This window comes from Scophthalmus maximus, chromosome 6, assembly GCF_022379125.1.
Source record: "Scophthalmus maximus strain ysfricsl-2021 chromosome 6, ASM2237912v1, whole genome shotgun sequence".
Taxonomy (NCBI): domain Eukaryota; kingdom Metazoa; phylum Chordata; class Actinopteri; order Pleuronectiformes; family Scophthalmidae; genus Scophthalmus; species Scophthalmus maximus.
The window spans coordinates 20,576,419-20,598,816 of record NC_061520.1 but is presented as its reverse complement, the minus strand read 5'-3'; the positions used below and the strand labels follow the sequence as shown (position 1 = coordinate 20,598,816).

General features: G+C 44.4%; 1 protein-coding gene across 3 annotated transcripts; it reads left to right on the top strand.

The window, feature by feature from the left end:
• Nucleotides 1–193: 193 nt before the first annotated feature.
• Nucleotides 194–22,395, top strand: dido1 (death inducer-obliterator 1). 3 transcript variants are annotated; one of them, XM_035631470.2, is made up of 17 exons: nucleotides 194–313; nucleotides 1,803–1,896; nucleotides 3,246–3,364; nucleotides 3,658–4,726; nucleotides 7,416–7,830; nucleotides 8,386–8,733; nucleotides 10,524–10,746; nucleotides 13,490–14,051; nucleotides 14,141–14,300; nucleotides 14,462–14,578; nucleotides 14,725–14,877; nucleotides 15,189–15,336; nucleotides 15,438–15,948; nucleotides 16,096–16,240; nucleotides 16,326–16,415; nucleotides 16,533–16,731; nucleotides 17,877–22,395. In XM_035631470.2, the coding sequence occupies exons 3-17, from the start codon at nucleotides 3,283–3,285 to the stop codon at nucleotides 21,818–21,820; spliced, it is 8,166 nt and encodes a 2,721-aa protein (XP_035487363.2). In that variant the 5' UTR covers nucleotides 194–313; nucleotides 1,803–1,896; nucleotides 3,246–3,282; the 3' UTR covers nucleotides 21,821–22,395. The 3 variants fall into 3 exon arrangements, with proteins under 3 accessions (XP_035487363.2, XP_047188677.1, XP_047188678.1); XM_047332721.1 differs by having other exon boundaries at nucleotides 249–313; nucleotides 14,725–14,832; XM_047332722.1 differs by lacking the exon at nucleotides 3,246–3,364 and having other exon boundaries at nucleotides 254–313.
• Nucleotides 22,396–22,398: the final 3 nt, after the last annotated feature.

Genomic DNA, 22,398 nt, shown 5'->3' with positions numbered 1-22,398 from the left:
ATTCAGGCAAATTCACGCTTGGCTCTTTTCAACAAAATAAAAAAACACAAACACTTTTCAATTAAGGGTATTTAAAGTATATATGTAGCTTATATATATATATAAAAGAGTGCTGTATATTTATAGTTTATCTGACATGTATACAGCCAAATAAACCCCGCAGTTCTCCTCCCGGCCAGTGGGGGCGCTGCAGGCGCGTTGAGGATTCAGTAATCCGTCAGCCATCTGCCGCAGTCAGTTAGCTCCAGCGAGAAAGGAAAATGGAGGATTGACCGAAGAAAGCGCGAGGGCATATCATCGGTATTTCTAGCGTGTAAGTGGGTAGATTGCAACATATTATTGTCTCGAGTAGTGTCACGGTGGGTTTTCTTTTGGGGGGGGGGAGTCGTTCTCCCCCCCCCCTCTGCTTTTTGTCCTCTTGTTGGGGGTTTCCCCCTTTTCTGCTATCCGACGCAAGGTTGAACATGAAGCGCCTGACGTTAGCTTTTAATGTTCAAGTTGTTTACTGTCAGACCTCGCTGTTACATTTGACTCCGGTCAGCTTTATTGGTTAGTTAGTCAGTCATGGCTTATTGGTAAATATGAAATGTCTCTTGTGACGTTGGCAATTGTCCGTTCGGTTATCTGAACGGCTAACGGCTAGGTCTTGGCCGCTGTTAGCATGTCCGTGCTCGTGGTGGCTATTAGCTTGAGCCAGGGCTCGCTAGCTACAGGTGCACGTTCTGCAACCCGTCGATCCCTTCTTTTTGAATTGAATCGATGCGCTGGAACAAAGGTGTGCTTAAGCGCATGCACAGAGTCGCAACACGTCCCCGCCTCATATCCAAATTCATGTGTATGGTTGTCACGCTAGCCGACGGTAGATGTGCTAGTTGTTTCGCGGTTCGATAGCGTGTTGGCTTTGCGGCCGTCGTCGTGGATGTGCAGAATGTAATGGTAGTTTTTAAAAGGAAATATGTATATATTTCCCCATTTGAACGCGTTTCGTACATGTGTTCAGGTCGCGCGAGCCCATTCGCGTTCGATATCAACGCGTGGTTGTGATGCGGAGTTGTGAGCTATACATCATGCGCACTACGGCCGTGTGCGGCGTTGCTCCCTCCGGCGTCGAGCAACAACCTACAGATGCGAACGACAAAAAAAAAGCGGTGCACCGCTGCCGACATGACGTCTTGCAGAATCTGCACATGAAAGTGGGTTTTGTCGCTTTGCCAGAATGTTTAAAATATACGCAATCATTGTTTTCGCCGGGCCCCTCCCACCTCTCCTGGCAACAGCCCCCTTCACGTGGCACGGTGTCGTGACCACGGGCAAGCCGGCGGACGAATAGTGCTCGATCGCCTCCAGTCTTTGGGTGGATTCTGTCCTCGGTGTTGACGGTGCAGTGTGCACGGCTCATCAATGAATCAGTGTGAATAACACAAAAAGCCGATCTTACTATGATAGACTTAATTGTATACACATGCATGCGTATGTTAAATGATCTACTACCGGGAGATGTAATACAATTCAAACCGTATTTGCACAACCTCTCACATTCTGTTCTTCGATCTGGTTGCAGTTACTTTGAACAGTGTTGTTCAAAGTACATTCAAATTAATGTATGTTTGACTCTTTTTTTGTTTTTAATGTTTACATTTTAATTGAGTGCACATATTTTGGAAATATTCAGTTTGAGTAAACCTGTTTAGTTTCTAAAAAAATAACCAGATTTTTATTTGGTATCGTTTTATTATCTTAACTGTTGTTTTATCTTAGCCTTTCAGCGGTTGTCCTAACGGGTGTTTTTCTCTTATTGGCAGATCCAATTTGTTTTACCAAGACTGATGATTGCTGCTGCAAAGACTTTGTTTGGTTTGAAGGCGCCCTCTGCCACCCATCACCGCTGAACTGCAGGTACAGTCATTTTCTCTTGAATTAATGAATAACAGATTTGCCCCAGGAGAGTCCTTAATGAAGTTTATTTTTTCTTAATTCTTATTTGCAGTAAGACTTTACACAAAGACACGTTTCATTTTATAATATAATTTATAATGGTTTGTTGGTTTAAATACCAAATATTGATATTTTTATATTTTATTAGTAAGCAATAAACATTTTTATTTTAAATAAAATTCTGTATCATTTTTATGTTCTGTGGGAGTTTTACATGGCATTATGATACTAAATTGCAGCATTAGGTTGAAGATACACTTGCTTTTCAGCCACACGTTTGTGTAGACAACCAGATGTGTTCTGAGTGCAATTGTTCACATACTTGCTGTGTACTACCCTTTTACTGCGCGTGTTACTGGAGCATTCCACTAGAGGGCAAACCACAGAAATCAGACCATATAGAACTACCAGATTTCCATTCTGTACATAATATCATAGCGTTGCTGGAGGAGGGTAGCCTATGGTTACTTCCGATATCATGACAGAAACCCCTAGCCCCCCGTTCATTTCTTAGGATGTGCACTACCAGTGCACCAAATGGACACAGGTCATGATGTTTATGCATGGTTAAAAGCAATTGTATCTCTCGCCTTAGACTAGAGAGGACACGCACATGATGTGACTATACACAGCAGGTGCTGCGGTCGCTCCCTCTGAGTGAGAAACTTGTAATAGAAGTAACTATCTGCCCTATACTTTTGCAAGTACACTGCCGTAATTACAAAATGCTACTGCGCAACCTACTTCACACAGTCATACAAAATAATCCAGGCAAAAGTTTTTACAGACTGAAGAAATCTATACTAGAAGAAAGCAATACAATTTGACCCTATTTACAAAGCTGTGTAATGTAAGACCCAGGCAGTTTTATAAAATTTTTATTCAGAAATTTAATACTTTCTTAATCTTCTATTACAAACATTTCCATAGACAACAAAAAGTGATTTTGTACAGTTCTATGACCACTCAGCACTGACAGTGAAGGCTGTTCTACAACAATTCTTTGATACTTAATGCCTCTTACATTTTTCTGTTGGTGTTCCTCTTTGTATTGTGTCTTTCCCTCATTCATAGCAGCTACATTTGTTGAGCTAGTGTATTGCACAACAACATTTCTCGTGTTTTTAACACTATTTCGGAGCAAGATTGTAACAGAAGCAACTATTTTTTTTCTTTCCAACACTCTGAGATATCCCTATACTGGCTAATGAATAAAAACCTTGTAGCCCTTGCACCCTCAGCTTTTGTCATGTTATGAACTGAAAAGAGTGATTCATAGCTGGTCTCTTGTTTTCTTCTCTTAACTTTAGACATTCAGTTTGAAAGTAGTGGTTGACTCCATCATCTATGGATGAGAATGTGAGCCCTGAGCTCTCTCTAGCTCCTGTGCCAGAGCAGAGCCAGGACCGTATGGATAGCTGCTCTCAAGGTACCCTGGATGAGCTTCTTTTCCTTCACGAGAAAGGGGTGGGGATGTTGTAGCATTAACTGGGCACAATGGTGGTGTCAGCTTCTGTAATCTTTGATTGATTTTGTATATGGGTGAAAATTAGGGGTAAGTAAGGGTCAAATCCAGGTCAAGCAAACATTTTGAAATTGGTTTTTAATATATATGTATGGCAAAAAAAAAAATCAGTAATTTCTTGTCAGTGTTATTATGTTGCACTCTGTTTATTGCAAGCCATGATTTTTTCTCAGCCTGCTCTGATTTTCTGTGTGCAGATGTTGAAGAAGGGGATAGCGAACAGAAGGAACATTTTCAAACTGAAAGCGAGAATGTATCTAAAGAGACACTAGAGGAACCAGAGAAATCATCCAAGGCCAACAGTGAGCTAAAGAAGACTTGGGGTTTCCGCCAGTCCACTGTTGCAAAGAGAGAAATGCCGGTGGAGGCCGTAACCAATAGCTCTGAAAGCCGCTGTCCTGTACGGCGTAGTGGCAGGCAGTCAAAGCGTACGGACAAACTTGAAGAATTCCTCTTGACTGCCAAAAGAGGGCTAAGAAGGAGCGCCCCCCCCAGTCTGGAAAGTGGAGATCCTCCTTCCCAAACCCCAACTGATGCAGAGACCGCCTCAGAGGCCAGCTTCGATGGTAATTCAGACACCAAGGCTGTAGAGGACAAGGTGGAGTCCCCGGAGAGGAGGACGAGAAGTGGCACAAGGAAGCAGACTCTAAGGCAAACTCGTGGTGGCAGGCAGACGAGAGGGGGTGGTGGAGCGACAGCCAACGATGAGGGCAGCTCTGAGAATGATGAGGAGAGCAGAGATCATGACAAGGAAGACCAGTTACAGGATAACAATGGGGAGAACAAAGATGAAAAGAATGACCCCAAGCCCGAAGATGTAGGGACTACCAACACTGCAGAGCGTCCGCCAGAGCTGGACTCTGAGCAGAAAGAGGTTGCCGAGGAGAAAGACGAACAAGAGGAGAAAAGTGACGAAGCCGAATCGGACGAGGAATCTGACGAGGACAGTGCAGACCAGCCTGCTGCAATGGTGGTAAAACGTGGACCAATCAGAACCTATGTCAACAAAAAGAAGGCAGCCAATAAGAACAGTACCCCTGTTAAAGCTCCTGCCAACAAGTGCAACATTCCTGTCAAGAGGGAAGCTTTACCTACACCTCCCCAAGCGGCTGGAAAGCCTGGCAACCCCCAGATGCAGGAGGACATCGATGATGAGAATGACTCGTCAACATCTTCGTCTTCATCTTCATCATCCATTGACTCTGATGAAGGAGGATACGACCCCAATGCCCTTTATTGCATCTGTCGTCAGAAACACAACAAAAGGTATTTTTTTAATTAACTGTGACATTATTTGTGGGTTACTATTCACGATTGCTTAAAAGATGATGATGATGTGCAAGTGAAATTTATTATAACTTTTCTTTTTTGACATTGAGTTAATTATATTGTCATTTTCATTCTTAAGGGGTTGTGTTAAGTTATTGCTATTGTTACATTGCCAATGTTAGCATTAACAGCATTCTTGTAGAAAAATTGCAAGTTCAGCATCAGACTTAATTCCTTTACTCATTAGTAAATGTCTCCAGTGGTGGTAACGTTAACTCTTTTCTTGCTTCTTTTTCTATCACTTACTTTCCTTAAATGGAATTGGCATGCTAACTAGCTGGCCCTATCCAAGCATCCCCCTCTTGTCACTTTGTAAATGCGAGTCAGAGTAGCGTCCTGTCTGCCCCGAAGAAGTATAATAACCTATTGTCTTGGCAAGCAAGAATCCATCTCCACAGGCCCAAAGATTTTTGCTTGTGGCAAAACCAAAGTGGTTTGGACAACACTGTGTCCAAGCTGGGAGGAAGTACTGGCTGCTATAAATGCCTCTTGTGTGACAAAAATGAAAAGCAAATGTTTGTTAACAAGTGGCTCCTGTAGCAGTTTCCATAGAGGCTGTTAAAGCATATGGATGAGCCAGCCAGCTCAGGGGCTTGCCCCCGAAATACCCCCATGCTAACATGCAGTGAATTATTGTAAATAAGAATAAGGAATTAGAAAGTTAAGATGGAACTTTCAATTTCTTACACACAAAGCAGGAGAAAAAGACTGTGACAGGGTAAAAACAAATATAAATCATGGATTAAATGTATGATCTGGAGAAAATATTTATATATCTTATTGCAGGAAGTTCAATTACATCATTTTATTTTTTAAATGCGATCTGGAGCATCTGACATTACAACTAAATACTGTTTCTAGAGCAGCAACAGTAATCTTCACAACAGTAAAGTCACTATTAATTGTGTCACTGAAAACACATCTCGGTAAGATAAAGGATATTCCTGAGTTAAGTTTAGAGAGAGAAGAACACAGACATGAGTCATTATCAGGCCTTCCTCCCGTCCTCCTCCCTCTGCTGCTGCTGCTGTTCACTGTCAAAAGACTGTGAACAGAACGGTTGAATCAATTTTAAACTTGATTTTTGAACAGGTGGGTTGATAAAGCACAGGGGTGGATTAAAAACAGGCTTGGTATTCAAATATGTCAGTCAAACGGAAATAGAAACAAGGGCCTTTCTCTAACTGAGCACTCGCACATGCACGTCGGAGGCTTAAACGGTAAAAATGTTCATTCACTTTGAACGGGGTGACGTCTTGGGCCGTTAAGGTTGTTGTACCAGGGGTTGCACCATCACGTCACGCCCACCGCAGAGTCAAACTGACTACGGTGTCACTGCAACAAAAGATGTCCTGGGGGGATGCATATGCAATGTTTGCATGATACAAACTATAGTATATATATATGTATATATGTCCCACCATAATTAGATCATTATACAATTTTTTTTTACTAAACATAAAATAACTTTAACTTAATGTTTCGCGCAGTTGCTTTATTGTAGTCCCCTGCTCCCACTGTGCATGGTAATTAATGTGATGCTGGGAAACCTCGCAAACCTCACATTGCATCTGAGGACTGAACATCGGCCATTATACAAGGCAATGCAAGTCATCCACGTCATCTACTTCTGGAGGCGCTGGTGGCCCATCTTTTTCAAATAGGAGTCTCTGAGGCAGTTACTGGGTAACCAGAGTTGCTTCAATGGCGTTACGAATTTGTGCGACAGCCAAAGTGATGTCATGCATTGCCAAACTACTGAAGCTACTCAAGCGCTGGTGCTAGCCAATCAACTCACGTCAATGCTGCTACAGGTTCCGCCAGATATCAAATGTCAAAATGAACCTGGAGAGAGGAGGTAGTTAGTGAACATGGTATTTGTTCATCTGGTCGTGGAGTTTTTTTCCTGCGTACTTCTCTTTAGCAGCGTACTAGCGTGGTACCTGAGCACGGAAGCCGGCAATGATTTTTGTCCCAAGCTGGAAATTGTGATTGATTGTTGTCGTTTTGGAGATCGTGCCAGTACCAAGTGTTGGGCATGGCTACCATCAAGCGCTAAGGCAATGCTCAAGTGTAAATGAGGCTGCCTAAAAATAATAGCATGTTATCTTCTGCAGCCGAGTTAAATAATGGTCCTGGTTACTAATCAAGGAAAGAGGGTGAGAAAGTAGCCGACTAGACTTATTAGTAATAAGTAATAAATTAGAAGTCGCTATTTGGCCGACAGTCGGATTTATGGAAAGCGCTAATATACTGTCGGTTATATCAGAACTGGAGAGAAGTTCTAAATCAAAAGAAGCGCAAAGAGTGACACTGAAGCGTTTTCTCTATGGAAGCAATGTTTCTGCTGTTCTCCCGACTTGTTTCAGCAACCGTGATAGAAAAATGGTTTGTCCAATCACCTGCCAATATTTTTTATGAGTGCCTGCCTTTCCCCAAATGGTTTGCAACAAAGCCCTGCCAGATAGATTTACAAACCATATGATCATGTGTAACAAACCATCTGAAGTAACTAACCATTCGGTCCTATGTAACCAACCACATGCTGTGTCAGATTTCCATTTTGAGCTGTTTGTGTTGAGCATTGTTTTGGAAAATGGCCTAACAGATGTCTTGTGCTCTCCAGGTTTATGATCTGCTGTGACCGCTGTGAGGAGTGGTTCCACGGAGACTGTGTGGGCATCACCGAGGCCCGTGGACGCCTGATGGAGAGAAATGGGGAGGACTACATCTGCCCCAACTGCACTGCTAAGAAAAACCAGGTGGTCAGGCCCGCGACATCTGTCCTCTCAACAAGTACAGAGGTTGGGAAGACCAAAACTGACGTTGGCTCTCCCACTGCTTCTGCTATGACCTCGTCTGCAACCGGTGAGAAAGCAAATATGAGTGGAGCCGACACCAGTCCTTCAGCTGTTCAGGCTTTGGCAGCGGCCCTGTCCTCCACATCCACTGGAACTGTATCAGAGGATGTGGGCATCAAAGGCAGAATAGAGAAAGCTATTAATCCAACTGGGAAAAAGAAGATAAAGATCTTTCAGCCGGTAGGTCCTTGCAACTGATCTCAACCTAAATGTTTTAAGTAACCCTGTCTATACGAGTACAGCTCGCAAATCATTGTCTGAGTTGGTGAACATATTATCCAGTGTGTACTTTAACTTGTGTGTTAAGTGTTTTCTGCGTAATCAAAACTATCAATTATGATGCCACGGTGAACGTTTTGATTCATATTTCATGCTATAGTATGCTAACAGTCTGTCAAAGGGCTTAAGAGTTGTATTTATTTATCCTTCATTCTGTATTTTGAGTCTAAATGGGTGATAGAGTTATTCATATTTTAATTTAAATTTTTTCGAGAATGGAGATTCAGACCCAAAATTCAGAGGCCATTGTCTCCAGATCTGCTTTCTTGATGACATTTACCAAGTATAAATCTCTGGACAAAAATGTTTTGAAGGCATTTCAGCACAAAGCAGCTAAACAAATAATTGGTCTTCACGATTTCACAAATTACTGTTGCCAGCAATAAAATGAATAGTAAATTCATTGAGATCCCTTGCCATCAGCTGTGTATCTTATTTTGTACTGAACTGGAGCAGGCGTTGCAGCACTCAGCCCTGCCAAAATCAGACCAGAGAGTGGCACTCGTGGTGGAGAAGAGAGCAGCGGCCGCAGCAGAGCAGAAGGCATCACCAGACATTGAGCAGAAAGTGGCGTCCAATGTGGAGGTGAACACATCACAAACAGCGGAGGTGCCAGAGAAGACGTCTAAGCCGAAGCCTCAGGAGGACTCCGCCTCTCCCAAATGTATCGGTCCAGGCTGCGAGAATAACGCCCAGCCAGATTCTGTGTACTGTGGAAACGACTGTATCCTGAGACACGCTGCCGCGACTATGAAGTCCATCACTGACATCAAAGAGGCTCCGAAAACCAAGTCCACACCAAAGGTAACTTGGACCACCTGAAGCGATGGTCTTTGTCCTGAAAGCAGGAACGTTCGTGCCTTTCACCTAACGAGGAAAACTTGTGGGCAGTAGACGACTACAAGTTATAATGTCTGTTACGAAAACGGAGAGCACTTTCTTAGAAGTTGTGTGTAGCTGCCAAACAATCTGTGTCATAGTGATATAGATATAATTTTTTTAATCTCATATCTTGACTACATTCTAGTTATAATTTCCTGAAGAGAATTGTATTGCTTGCTGAATGTTTGGTCTATTATTAGTGTGGCTTAGCACTAGTCTCATCCACCACTGGATTGCAGTGTGTGCCCTGTCTCTGGATGACTTGAATCATAATAATCATTTACATTATATATATATATATATTTATATATATATATACATACATACATACATGCACACAACATTTAGGGAACCGTTGTGACAAGTATGGTTTTACAGTCATTTTAGTTTGGAATTTTTTAAAACATTGTAGGATTAGTCTTGGCAGTGTCAGGATTTCTTGCTAATCAAAAAGAATGAACGTGGTAACTGGCAGGTGCTGCAGGTTAGCAACTTAAAATTGTCTGATTTTGTAAAACCAAACAATGAATCCATGTAACACACGTAATCCGTACTCCATTGTTAACCTTCGTGGGAGGCCACTAGTTTCAGATTTCACAGGTTGGCGTCAAAATGAATAACTTGAGTTACAGTTTGACTTTTTGAATGTCAAATTGTTTTATAGAAGCATCGCCATGGATTGTGAAAGTGAATCGTTTTCCCGTACACCGTAGTGATTGTGTAACAGTATTTAACAGAATTATCTGAATGAACTTTATTTAAACTTTTAATACTTATTCTATACAACAGTTAAATTACAAACTGTCATTGTGCAGTTTAAACATGTTTATGCCTTCACAGTATCTGGATTTCTAATGTCCTGTACCATTTATGTTTATAGTTATTAGACTATATATTTACAGTATATAGCAGCATTCTTGCTATAACTTTGGGGCTCACATTGTGTATCTCTTATTTTCATGATAGTAATATAATTTTGCCCCGACAGCATTTTAGATTTCCCACAAGAGTCAATAGTCCTAGTCTTGAGTTAAATCATTTCTGAGGTTATTTTCCAGTTGTTGCAAACCAATGCCTCTTCAATGTGACCATAGCAGTATTAAACATGCTGTTGTCTTATTAATCGGAGAACTCTGGTGGACTGAACTTGAGCTTTTAAAGGATTGGGGAGTGAGAAAACAATGATGCACTGAAGAGATATATTTAATCCTAAATGAATTGTGATCTGGCATCATTTTCCAGTGATGTGTGTGGTCAAGGAGACGATCCTCATGGTGTTTAAACTTGAAGAACGACTATTTGAAGAAAGCCCAGACCGTGGTGAACTTGCTCTCTCATGCAAGGTCCTGACGGCAAGTTTTTTGGCGCAGCGGCCCAGACCAGTAAAATGTACTTTCCAAGAATAATTAGGTCCGCAGTGTAGCTTTTTAATAGGAATATGTCTACGTTTACAGAAGTTCAGATGCTTCTTGCAGTACAGTGTAAGAGGATGCCAGTCTGGGGAGTGTTCAGAAGTGCCAATAGGTTAATTTCCATTAGTTATACTGTGCACACTGTGATTAGAGAAGACCATACGGAGAGCAGGACGACCAAAGACTCAGTCAATCATTTCTTATTATTATTCTGAGATTACAAGCCAAACAAGTTGATCAAACCATGCTCACTGTGTTTTTGCTAAAAGGCCTGAATGTATGTTTCTTTTGTCCATGCAGAGGAGCGCCTCTGGTGGGAAGAAGACGCAGAAGACGACTCGGGACGAGTCTGACTCTGACGAAGACTACAGCCCTGATCCAGATGAGGAGGATGATGAAGATGAGCATGCTGAGGAACACCCGCCCCCGCCAGCCACTGCGTCCTGGTCCAGCGACCATAATTACATTGCAGTAACACCAGAAAAGACTACACCCATATCACCAACAGTTTTAAACAAAAAGTGTATGTATCTCTTTGATGGTCTTAAGCTGTTGTCGAAAACCACATCGTTGTTATTCCTTGATAAATGTGGTCCCTGTCCTGCCAACGTCATTTAGAAATGATCCGTGCATCCGGGGGAAGAACATGAACTCATTTGTACACTAGACCTTTGACTGCATTGGAAGGTGTTGAGTTTATTCACTGTAAAGTTTGTTACTCAATGAAATGTTGGCAGCTGTGCAAAGGTAAGTGTCTCTCCTGGCTCTGGGTAAGTATTCAATAATCCAAAAGACATTTATTTTGAAAGGGGCAATCTGTACATCCCACACATCCAAATCATTGCATTAGCTAAAGTGCAGTGTTACTCAGCCTCTGGGAACAGGTAAACAGTGTGTTCTTTGGCTCCGCAGTAGCTTTGTGAAGTCGGAGAAACTGATGATGTCATCAGGGTTGTCTCAGCTGTGCCTTGGCTTCCAACAGTGAGCCTGTTACAAACTCGATGCAGTGGTTGGAAAGATTCAGGCATTATGTGAATTGTAGGATCCAGCATTTTTGGATCTCTGGACTAAAAGCTACGACACCTTGGTCTCTTCTCCACTGATTTGACCTCTTTTTTTTAATACTAAATCTGAGGAGTAGCCCTTTGAAGCGCCTTGTCCATATACAGGTTTGTAGATGAAAACCTGTAAAGGAACATGGTAGAGACAAATGGAGGTTAATCTCAAATTCAGAGCCGTCAGCAGACTGATGCTTTATGAGATGTGATGAATGGGATGGTGTGTGCGCGCCTTTGTTTGTTGCGTGAATTCAAATGACCTGCTTGATTTGCCTGTGTGAGTCTCCACTTCCCGGGTTCATCACCACAGCTGTTGGTCCCAAAAAACAAAAGGTGCCTCCCTCCCTTTCTCCGACAGGTAGGTGTTTCAGTCTTCCCCAATGTTGAATTGGACCAGTGAAGCGAACTCATGTTGAGCTGATCATATCAGCTGTTAAGCCCAACCTTGTTTTTTTTCTTCCTGCCCATAGGATTGTGGCTAACAAACTGACATTTTTCTAAGTTTTTTCATTCATATTGAATACGATGCATCCCTTCTCGAGGGAAACTGGCTTTAAAATAAAAGGTGATATAACATATTTTCCGATGCCTCAATTGATTATGTGAGCAGTGTTGGCTTGCCATAGGATATCCTGACCACTTGAGCGCAGACGAGCATATACAACTGATTTATCTGCACACAATGTGGAGCTGTGACCGTCAAGAGCCCCCAGACGGTGAAGTGCCGGAACCTGCGTGGCCGCTCTGTCCACGGTGCTGCGAAAGACCAGTCCAGAGCCGAGCACCCAGGGAAATTGCAGACGAGTTCAGAAGGGCCACAGCAGAAGACGGAGGACCAGGGATGAGCACAGACTCAGAAGAGGGAGAGCCAACCTTGGATGTTGTTCTCACATTTTTCACCTGATAAGATTTTGAAATAAGTTGACGGGGGAAAAGTTTATTGCAGTGAAAATTGGACATTTTCAGTTTCGTTCGCCTCTCGTTATAAGGGGTCATTGAAGGCAGCATTAGGGTATTGATTGAATGGAAAATGCAATGTTAATGTAATATAAGTGCATCACGTCCGGCCAGGAAAGTAGGATGACCGTTGATTGTCAGTGAGGCAATTATGGCCAATTGATTTTCTCATTCACAGCCAATTTTCTCGCTGAGTGATATTTTTTATTGTGAAACCCTATGATTCTCAGAAAAATGGGTTGATGTTGGTTGCTTTGGGTCTCAGAAATGTTGCTCTGAACAAAATCATTGTGGTTTATGCATTAGGTGTCCATAGTTTTTTTTCATGTTCAAGTGGGGTTAATGCTTAAAACAGCAGCTTTAATATGCCACTTAGACATGACAGCTGAAGCATTAGTAAGTGCAGATGACAGTTTGAAGAATGATCTGAGAAGTATTGTTGACATATTTGTCTTGGTGAATATTGCTTGATAAATTCATTATTAACTTTATGTGAATATAATTCATTCATGTACTTTAATGATTTATCCAAATGACTGAATTTTTTAGCAAAACTTGGGTGTAGTTGCATGTGGGGTCAGAGTTCATCCCATAATCATTCGATGGTCTGTGATATAAATACGTTTTATATTCATAGCCTTTGGTGTAATCAACCACTTAATTATTACCAAATGACATTTTCCTTTTTCATTCTGACATGCAGTGTTAGTCTACTTCTGCTTTAGTAGTCTGTGACACGGGGCTGCGATTCATGTCACGCTGCATGTCTTTCCAAGTGAGAGAAGCTTGTCTTCTGAGAGTTGTTTTAGGATCAATGGGTACTGAGAAACAAGTTTGCTTATGAGGAAGGACCGAAGAAAAACTGAAATGGACCTACATAAATAGTGCATCTGCGCTCACTGCTGCAAATAAGGGACCATTGGTCTGCTCACTGTGACCTTTAATTTACAATGTTGTCTGCAATGTGTTCAAAGTCATGTCAACTCTGTGTGTGTCACCTAAGGGAGGTTTTCATTATTAATTCTTCTATTTCAGGTTTGATTATTTGAGTTTTGTCAACTGGGAAATTGATAAAATGTCACCTCACTATTATATGGATTTTTTAAAAATATAACATTGTACTTTCTGAATTATAAATGCAATGTGATTACCTGTAATGTGTATACATTACTAAGTACTGGCGCACTACATCGCTGATCATTGTATGATTGCGTATTTTTAAAATGTTGGATTTTGTTTTTGATTTTTCAGCCCCTCCCAAAGAGGAGAAGCCGAGTGAGAAGGAACCGAAAGAGAAGGAACCAGCCGCGGCTCCTGAGAAGCCTTCCCCAGCATCTGCAACACCAGTCAAAGGAAACAAGAAATCCCCGTCCACTAAAGCAGCAAAGGTTTCCCCGAAGGGCAAGAAGCCTAACCTTAGAGCATCCAGCTCGAAGACTTCCAAGAAACCTGCGACGCCCCCCAGTAAACCTGCAGCCAAGTCCAAGAAACCAGCCCCGTCGCCTGCCCACGCCTCGTCGTCCTACCCTCGGGGTCCGATCCACGTCACGGGAGCACTGAGAGTCATCAAGTCCAACTTCACCATTCCTAAGAAGCAGCCACAGCAGAAGGACACTCAATCCCACAGTCAGTCCTCCTCGTCCCCTAAAGTCCCATCATCCAAAGTTTCCTCAGCTCCCTCCAGCCACTCATCGTCATCCAGACACTCGCATCCACCTTCGTCGGCGGCTCCTGTGTCCACCATGCCACCTCCACCCAACAACCAGATGAGACAGAACATCCGCCGCTCGCTCACCGACATCCTTTTTAAGAGGTGAGTGTCCCACTCTCGTTCAGGATACCTTTTATTGTTTCTAAATCCCTGACTATACACATTTCTGTATCGTGTTCCTAACCCCCCAGGGTGAGCGACAGCGATGACCTGAAAATGACCGAGAGTGAGGTGGGACGGCTGGCAGTTGCAATTGAGAAGGAAATGTTCAACATCTGCCTCAGCACCGACAGCAAGTACAAGAACAAATACAGGTCCCTCATGTTCAACCTGAAGGATCCTAAAAACAAAGTGAGTCATCCATAGGAATGCCATGCAGTATATATATTTCAAATGAAGTACAAATCTAGTTTTTGTCTTTTATTAGAGTTTTGTCCATGTGGATATGTCTGTGATTTTCTGATTTCCCTCATGTTGAGACGTTGAATGACGGTGTGCTATGATTGTCCCAGGGCCTGTTCTACAGGGTTGTGGGTGGTGAGGTTAGTCCCTTTAGACTGGTGAGACTAAGCGCCGAGGAGTTGCTTTCTAAAGAAATCTCTGAGTGGAGGAAACCTGACGCTCCCGGGGTAAGTGTTTCTTCTCTTAATTAAATGAGGAACACGAGTGGAGTGATGAGGTTCAGAGAGCTCCGTGTTGGGCAATCAGTCTGTTTTTATTTAAACGTTCAACAAGAAGAATAAATAGTAACATACTGTATGGTTGTCTATTGTAGGCCCAGTCCCCCAGAGTTCATTCAGGCCAGTCCAGACTGGGCAACAGGCATGACTCTAGCTCCCATAGCATGGATGCCGAAGACGCTCCACCAACATCCGATGCAGATGTATGTATTGCCTCCACTGCTTCATCTCGCATGGCTTCCGCTGCAGTAAGTGGTGGCATGCTCTTCTTTTCCTGCTTTTACTACCTTTCACTTACACATTGGGTGCCTTGATGCACAAACTGTGAATTCTGGCTGTTGTATAAACAGTAGCCAAGACTTCACAGGTTGTTTATCTTGCCAACTGTCCTGTTCGTCAATGTAAATTCCTTTCTCTCTGAAGCTCCATCTTCCTTAACCACCTTTTTGGCACTAAGCCTACTTGCATAGACCATGCGCAAAATACACTGTGATGAAGAATTATGGATGTGAAGTGACTGAAATATATTTGACTGTGATCCTCTTTTCTGTGTCGTCAGGACCAAGACGAGCCCGTCTCAGCTCAGTCCTCTGCTGGCGAGGGGGGCAGTGGCAGCAGCATGCCAGACATTTTCAGTAACATGCTCAAAGACACCACTTCAGAACACAGGACTCATCTGTTTGACCTCAACTGTAAAATATGCACAGGTACATAAGAGTCAGACATGAAGTAAAAAAATCAATCTTTTGAATCATTTGTTATGTAGCAGATCATTTTATTATTATTTTTTTTTATTCTTGTGCACTAGGTCAGAGGATGGAAGATGAGCCAGCATCTAAGAAAGCCAAACTGACTAAGAAGCCTGAAACTAGGCCTTCGAGACAAGAGCTGCATTTATCCAGGTCCGACGATGTCTCTTCTGTGGGCCAATCACAGGACGCCGTGGTCAACCAGCACCAAGACCCCTCAGCCTACCAACACCCGGTCCCTCTGTCTTACCAGTCTAACATGGATGTCACTGAATCGCAGCAGCAGCTTTACCAGGAGGACCTCAGCAGGCTGGCGCCCCAAGCCCAGGCCCCCACACCTGTCGCCCCCGCCGTTTCCTGTGTCAGCATCACCCGCAGAGACCCACGCATGGCCAGGCACAGCTCCAGTGTGACTGTCACCTACACTGCTCCGGAAAAGCCCACCAACAACTTAGCAGAACCACTCCCTGCTCCTGTTATTGCTCCAGTGGAGGTTGTACCTAAAGTGCCACTGCCGATGCCCCCGGCTTCACCATCTTCAACGGCTGCCTCCAAGTCATCGAAAACAAGGTGTGTAATATCAGTATAGTGGTAGTATTTATTTTTTAAACTCCAGGGTAATGTTCTCTTCTTAAGTAGGACTCTGGATTCAATAAACCTAATACGAGATTCAGCTTTTGACTTTTTCTAAAAGGAACATGGTTTTTTGTTTTGCAGTTCATCTGAGCCTCCCGAGGGTGAGACGGCAATTTTCCTCCATGGGCAAGAAAAGATTTGGAAAGGATTTATCAACATGCATATGGTGGCTAAGTTTGTGACCAAGGCTTACCTGGTGTCAGGATCCTTTGAACACCTGAAGGAGGTCAGTTAATTTTTGGGTTAAATTCGAATTGGAAGACTTATTCATGATGTCAAACATCATTCATAGTTCTGTTGACGTTCTGCAGGATTTGCCAGACACCATTCATATTGGAGGACGAATACCTCCAAACACAGTGTGGGACTATGTTGGGAAGCTGAAGACTTCGCTCTCCAAGGTTTGTGAGAGGATTAGCTCATAGACGAGTGTTCACCATTTTAATTTTAATAGCCTTGCATCACTAGAATACTGAAAATTGTGCTTTTTCTTTTTTCTTTTTGGCCTGTGCTCACAGGAGCTGTGTCTGATCCGCTTCCATCCAGCTACAGAGGAAGAGGAGGTGGCGTACGTGTCTCTCTTCTCTTACTTTAGCAGCAGGAAAAGATTCGGTGTGGTGGCCAATAACAACAACCGCCGCATCAAAGACCTCTATCTCATCCCACTGGGCTCAAAGGACCCTTTACCCTCCAAACTATTACCGTTTGATGGGCCAGGTAAGCAGTTTCAGGGACGCGCAAATATTTCTATGTATATAATTGTATTTGTTTCTCTATTTTTGTGTTGTACACGTGGTGAGTATATTTGTCTGTACTTCTTTGCATTTGACTCCAGTTGAAATGAGAGCTTGTTTGATTCAAGGGTTTGTACTGTAGGGGGCACTCACACTTCTTGTCGAACGTCCCCTGGTTAACACCTCTGTGCACTGCCGTGCTGTGTATCTGAGTCTGTATCACACATTTCTAATAAAGGAAGTTTGCATCGCAGGTTGGTGCCATTTGAGTCCAGTCTCAGCCTGTTGATTCTTAAGACTTGGCTTGATATTAACAAAATTGAATACATGTGCAATTCATAAATTGCTATGAGGTAACTTGTCAGTCACTTTGTACTATGCTGCACTGCTGGATTGAAACAATATATATTTCTTTTAAATATGTCCCCCCCTAATTTAAGAGTCAGCAGCTCTGAGCTCTGCAGGCAATACAACACTCAACAGTACCACATGGCAATTGCAGCTGTGGTAAGTACATAGTTGTCCATGTCAGAGGATCTCAAACATATCTACTCCTACATCTACCCCCCCCCCCCCCGAACAGTGAGTTAATGATCCCAAATCAAATTTATTGAGATCAATTTATGCATCTGACTCTGTATCAGTCAGAACAATATTAGAGTTCATAATTTGTTCCAGTCTTAATTCAGTCTTTTTTTGCCATCTTATAGTTAGTCAGTTGATGATTCAGTGGTTTTATTTTTGGTTTGTATCTTTATTATTTGCAGAACATCTACTAATCACTGCAATAACCAACTCAGGCCTGATGTTTACAAAGATTTCTCTGCAGCCGGTGCTTATGTCAGCATGTTTGATAAAAATGAATTTAATTCTCAAACCACTAACTCTAACCCACTCGTCTATCACTGAAATGTAGATAGTCACAATTGTCATTTGTTGTATACAGTACAATCTTGCCTTTGAAAGATTTTGATTTTATATTTAATATTTCTTTCTGAATGTATTTTGGAAAATCTACAAGCTCTCATTTCACCTGGTTCATTGCTTCAGTCAGAAATACTCAACAGTTTTTGTACAAATGACAATGACAATTACTTGATCTTTATTTTTTATTTTTTAATCTCACAGGGCTTGAACCTGCTCGCCCCAACCTCCTCTTGGGGCTGTTGATCTGCCAGAAGGACAGAAAGCGTGCTGGTGCTCCATTGGAAACTGAGGAGAAACGGTCCAAGATTCAAACCAAAGACGCTGATGACACTGGCCTTCAAAAGCCATCTCCCTCGGTCAGAGCAGAGAGAAGCGCACGGCAAAGTCTAGAAATCCCCTTCAGTACAACTCCCCCAGGATCACCACCATCAAGCTCCTCTGACACGTCAAGCAGCACTGTGACAGCCGCCTCAATCCTTTCCCTCCTGTCCTCTGTCAAAGCTCAACCCACATCTTCTACCACTGGCAAAGACTCCCCATCCAGCTCTACTGCTGCTGCTGCAGCAGCTGCCTCTCCTCTTCAGACCATCCTCAACACTCTTTTTAGGACAAAAAAAATGGACTCAGAAGCTTCTAACTCTCCATCTGACCAGGGCGGAGAACTCACAATCCCACCAGCTACTATGCTAAACCCCATTGTGAAGCAGTATTCACAGATTCCTAAGGACAAAACGGTGCTGGAGGAGGAGGATGAAGATGACCGACCATATGACCCAGAAGAAGAGTATGATCCCGGTAGGGGTTACAATGTGCCCAGTAAGGCTGTTGAGATAGTAAGCAAACCTGAAGTCCCCAAGCAGCCCGAGGTGGTTACGAGTGAAGCTGACGATGTGGCATATGACCCAGAGGATGATTCCATATTTGAAGAGGTGAAAACTTTAGTCCCAGTTCAAGCTAAGGCTGTGGCTGAATGTAAAACCGATCCACAAAAGATCCTGGAGAGCCTTAAACAGATTGCGGATCAGACAGTCCAGAAACAGGGAGATCAGCAAATTTTATCTGCAGGGACACCTAGTGCCGCACAGACACTGCCAGACACACTCTTAACTCAACCTACCAAATCCCTTTTGGCCAATAGCCAACTACTACAGCTTGGCAAACAGGTGGAGGCACTAGTAAAGTCTTCACCCGTTGCTCCGTTGATCAACCAGAGGAGAGATCCTCGTCAGAGCAGGGATCCTCGCCAGGCTTCCGCCGGCGGTAGACCGACTGATGAACCTGAGGAGAAAGAGGAGACATCTGCTCTGTTGGCAGATTCTTCTCTTCCCTCACAGCCACTGCTGCCCGAAGTTCCTGAACTCCCTGACTCGACACAAGGCGAAGAGACAGCACTGCTTCAAGAGGAAGTGAAAGGTGAGATCCTGCCCTTCATGGAGTCAGACAAGGCAGAGGTGTCAATTCCTTTATTAGGAGAGGAGGTGGAACCTGATATGGAGGTCAACTACATGGATGAGAAAGAAGTGAAAAATGAGAAAGCGGAGCCAGTCGAGACAGAAACAGAGCTGGACAAGTACAGTATTTGGCCAAACGCTGCCAGTATTTTAAAAGGTGGTGAAGACTTGTATGAGGAGAATAGCCAAGATACACCAGCTAGAAGCTATTATGAGGAGTCTGAAAACGCCTCAATAACTTCGACAATCCCAGTGCTCACTCAGAGCACGGCAATGATTGAGACACATCACGTGTCGCGTCACATGTCAGCACCTGGCTTTGACAGTGAGTACAGACATCAGGCTGACATTCCCCCTCCATCCAACTTCCCCCCACCTCATCAGATGCGAGGACAAAACGTGATGATGAGGCTTCCACCAATGTCTATGCCGCCACCCATGCAAGGTCTTCCTCCAATGTCAGGGCCCCCTCCTATGCAGGGACCTCTCCCGCCCATCCATGTTCCTCCTCCTGTACGTGCTCCTCCCCCGATGCAAGGTGACAGCAGTCAGCAATATGGCCGACCTCCGGCTGCATACCCTCCCTATCAGAACCAGTGGCCAGGCACCCAGCCACTGCCGCCGCAGCAGCAGCAGCAGCATCAGCAGCAGCATCAGCAGCAGCCACTTCCTAGACCACCTCCTCAGAACATCCTGCCACACAGGGGACCACCACCATTCCCTCCAGTGGCCCAAAGAGGTCCTCCTCCTCAAATGTTTGACTTCTCCCATCCCCCTCAACCCATTGGACAACAAGGTCCCCCTCTAGGTCCCCCTCTAGGGCTTCCCCCACCTCGTACTTATGATGGACAAAACAACTTACCTCCGCCCAGATTCTCGGGTCCACCACCACCACCACCTTTTAGTTTCCCTGCAAATAGAGATCCCCGTCCACCTTTCACAGGTCCTCCCCCTGGTCACTTTGAGAACAGGCTTCCCCCTCCGTCACACTTCCCTGGGCCTAGGGGAGCCCCTCCCTCTCAGTACAGTGACCTCCGGACCCAACCCCAATTGGTAGACCAACCCAGAGGCCCTGCAGAACAGTATAACAAAGACACATCTAACTCTTTCAAGCTTAATTTGGACCAGAATCCAAATCCTCACCATATCTTTAAAGACAATCAGGGCCTCCTGCCAGGTCCTGCATACCGGGGACCTCCACCTAAGCAGTATGAGGATAGAAGACCTCCCATTGGAGAAATGAGTGGACAACACTTCAGTCAGCATAACCAGTATGGGAGCTCCAGGCCACTCTCCTCTCCACCACACCGAGGATCTTTTGATGAACACAGAGGTCCTCCGCTGCAGGAGAATAGACCTCATCTAGCTCTGCCTTTTGGAGGATCAGAACGCTACCGCTTCGATAGGCTCTCAGATGAGGCGAGGCCTGTACGCCACAGCGGGCCGCTACTGCCAACTCCTCCAGAGGCCCCCATAGGCCCCCCAAGTCGCATAGGGGCCCACAGTCCAGATCTGCACAGGGATGATCACTGGCGCCGTCACTCTCCTGAAATGAGGAGGAGGAGCAGCACCACCACCCATGAGGACTTAGAACCTCACATTGGAGATCGCTTTAGTCGCTTTGAAGGAGGGCACAGGGAACCTGATCCTGGTCCCTTGCAACCCCCGGAAGAGAGAGTGATGGAGCTGTTCGAGGAACGCAGGAGGGAAAGAGAGCGGGAAGTCCCCCATGCTGGTAGGCCACCATGGGAAAGGGGGCAGGGAAAACGGTGGAGCCGAGAGCGAGAGTGTGACAGAGGCAGAGAAAGGGATCGGGATCAAGAGCGTGGCCGAGAAAAAGACCGGGATCAAGAGCGTGGCCGAGAAAGAGACCGGGATCAAGAGCGTGGCCGAGAAAGAGACCGGGATCAAGAGCGTGGCCGAGAAAAAGACAGGGATCAAGAGCGTGGCCGAGAAAAAGACAGGGATCAAGAGCGTGGCCGAGAAAAAGACCGGGATCAAGAGCGTAACCGAGAAAAAGACCGGGATCAAGAGCGTATCCGAGAAAAAGACCGGGATCAAGAGCGTAACCGAGACAGAGACCGGGATCAAGAGCGCAGCCGTGAAAGAGACCGGGCTCAAGAGCGCAGCCGAGAAAGAGACCGGGCTCAAGAGCGCAGCCGAGAAAGAGACCGGGCTAAGGAGCGCAGCCGAGAAAGAGACCGGGCTCAAGAGCGCAGCCGGGAAAGAGACAGGGCTCAGGAGCGCAGCCGAGAGAGAGACCGCAGCAGAGGGAGGGAGGCCGATAGGCAGAGGGAGATGGAGGGAGAGCGACACAGGGAGCAGGAGACAGACAAGAAGAGGGAACGGGAGAGAGACAAAGAAAAGGACAAGGCCAGGGAAAGAGACTCTGACAGAAAGGAGCACGACAGAGGGAAGAACCGTGACCGTGAGCGCGAGCGAGACAAAAAACGGGATAGGTCCAGAAGCAAGGACCGGGAGCGAGACCGGGAGCGTGATCGTGACCGTGGGAAAGATCGGGGCAGGGACAGAGACCGTGACAGGGAAAGGGAGAAGGACAAGGACAAGGACAAGGGCAGAGATCGTCGGGACAAGAGCCGAAGCCGGGAAAAGAGAGAGGAGAGAAAGGACAATAAACACAACACAACCAAGGATGGTGATAAAACTGCAGAAAAAGACAAAAGCACGTCCTAGTCTCTGTTTCACAGACACTATATTACTGTTTTGAGACTCTGAAATCTTTCACCAGTTGAAATCATCACTGTAAACGCAGCATTTAGTTAAATTTCCACACTTGTGTTCCCACTTTAAACAATGTTTGTATTATCTTTGTCACCTAAGGGTCCTGTGTTTGTTTAAATCACGTTTGAAAAAAAGAAAAAAAATGAAGGCCGTCTAAGTTACTTGTTTAGAACATGTTTCAAGTAGGTCATTGAGTCCTATCACATGTACCTCCCTCATGTCAGCACAGTTAAAAAAACAATAATGCAACCGATTAACAGACCATTTGTAATATGTAAATATGAATATATTTGTGTATATACTGATGTTTTTAATCATACTTTTCTAAGTAGAGAAAATCAAAGCCATATATCTGAGATGGATAACGTGGACGGAGGGGCAACACTGTTGATACACCAATGTGTGTTTATGTCAAGCAGCTTTGAACACAAGGCTTCAACTATTTACAGTATGTACCCTTCAGTGGTTGTTAATGACATGTCTTGAGTTTGTTTCAGTTCAACTAATAAAAACCAGTTTGACATTTATCT

Bases quoted from the DNA above. Each gene is read 5' to 3' on its own strand.
- dido1 (XM_035631470.2), top strand. From the start codon at position 3,283: ATGGATGAGAATGTGAGCCCTGAGCTCTCTCTAGCTCCTGTGCCAGAG. The intron at 10,747-13,489 runs GTATGTATCTCT...TTGATTTTTCAG, and splicing joins AACAGTTTTAAACAAAAAGT to CCCCTCCCAAAGAGGAGAAG. The intron at 14,052-14,140 runs GTGAGTGTCCCA...CTAACCCCCCAG, and splicing joins ACCGACATCCTTTTTAAGAG to GGTGAGCGACAGCGATGACC.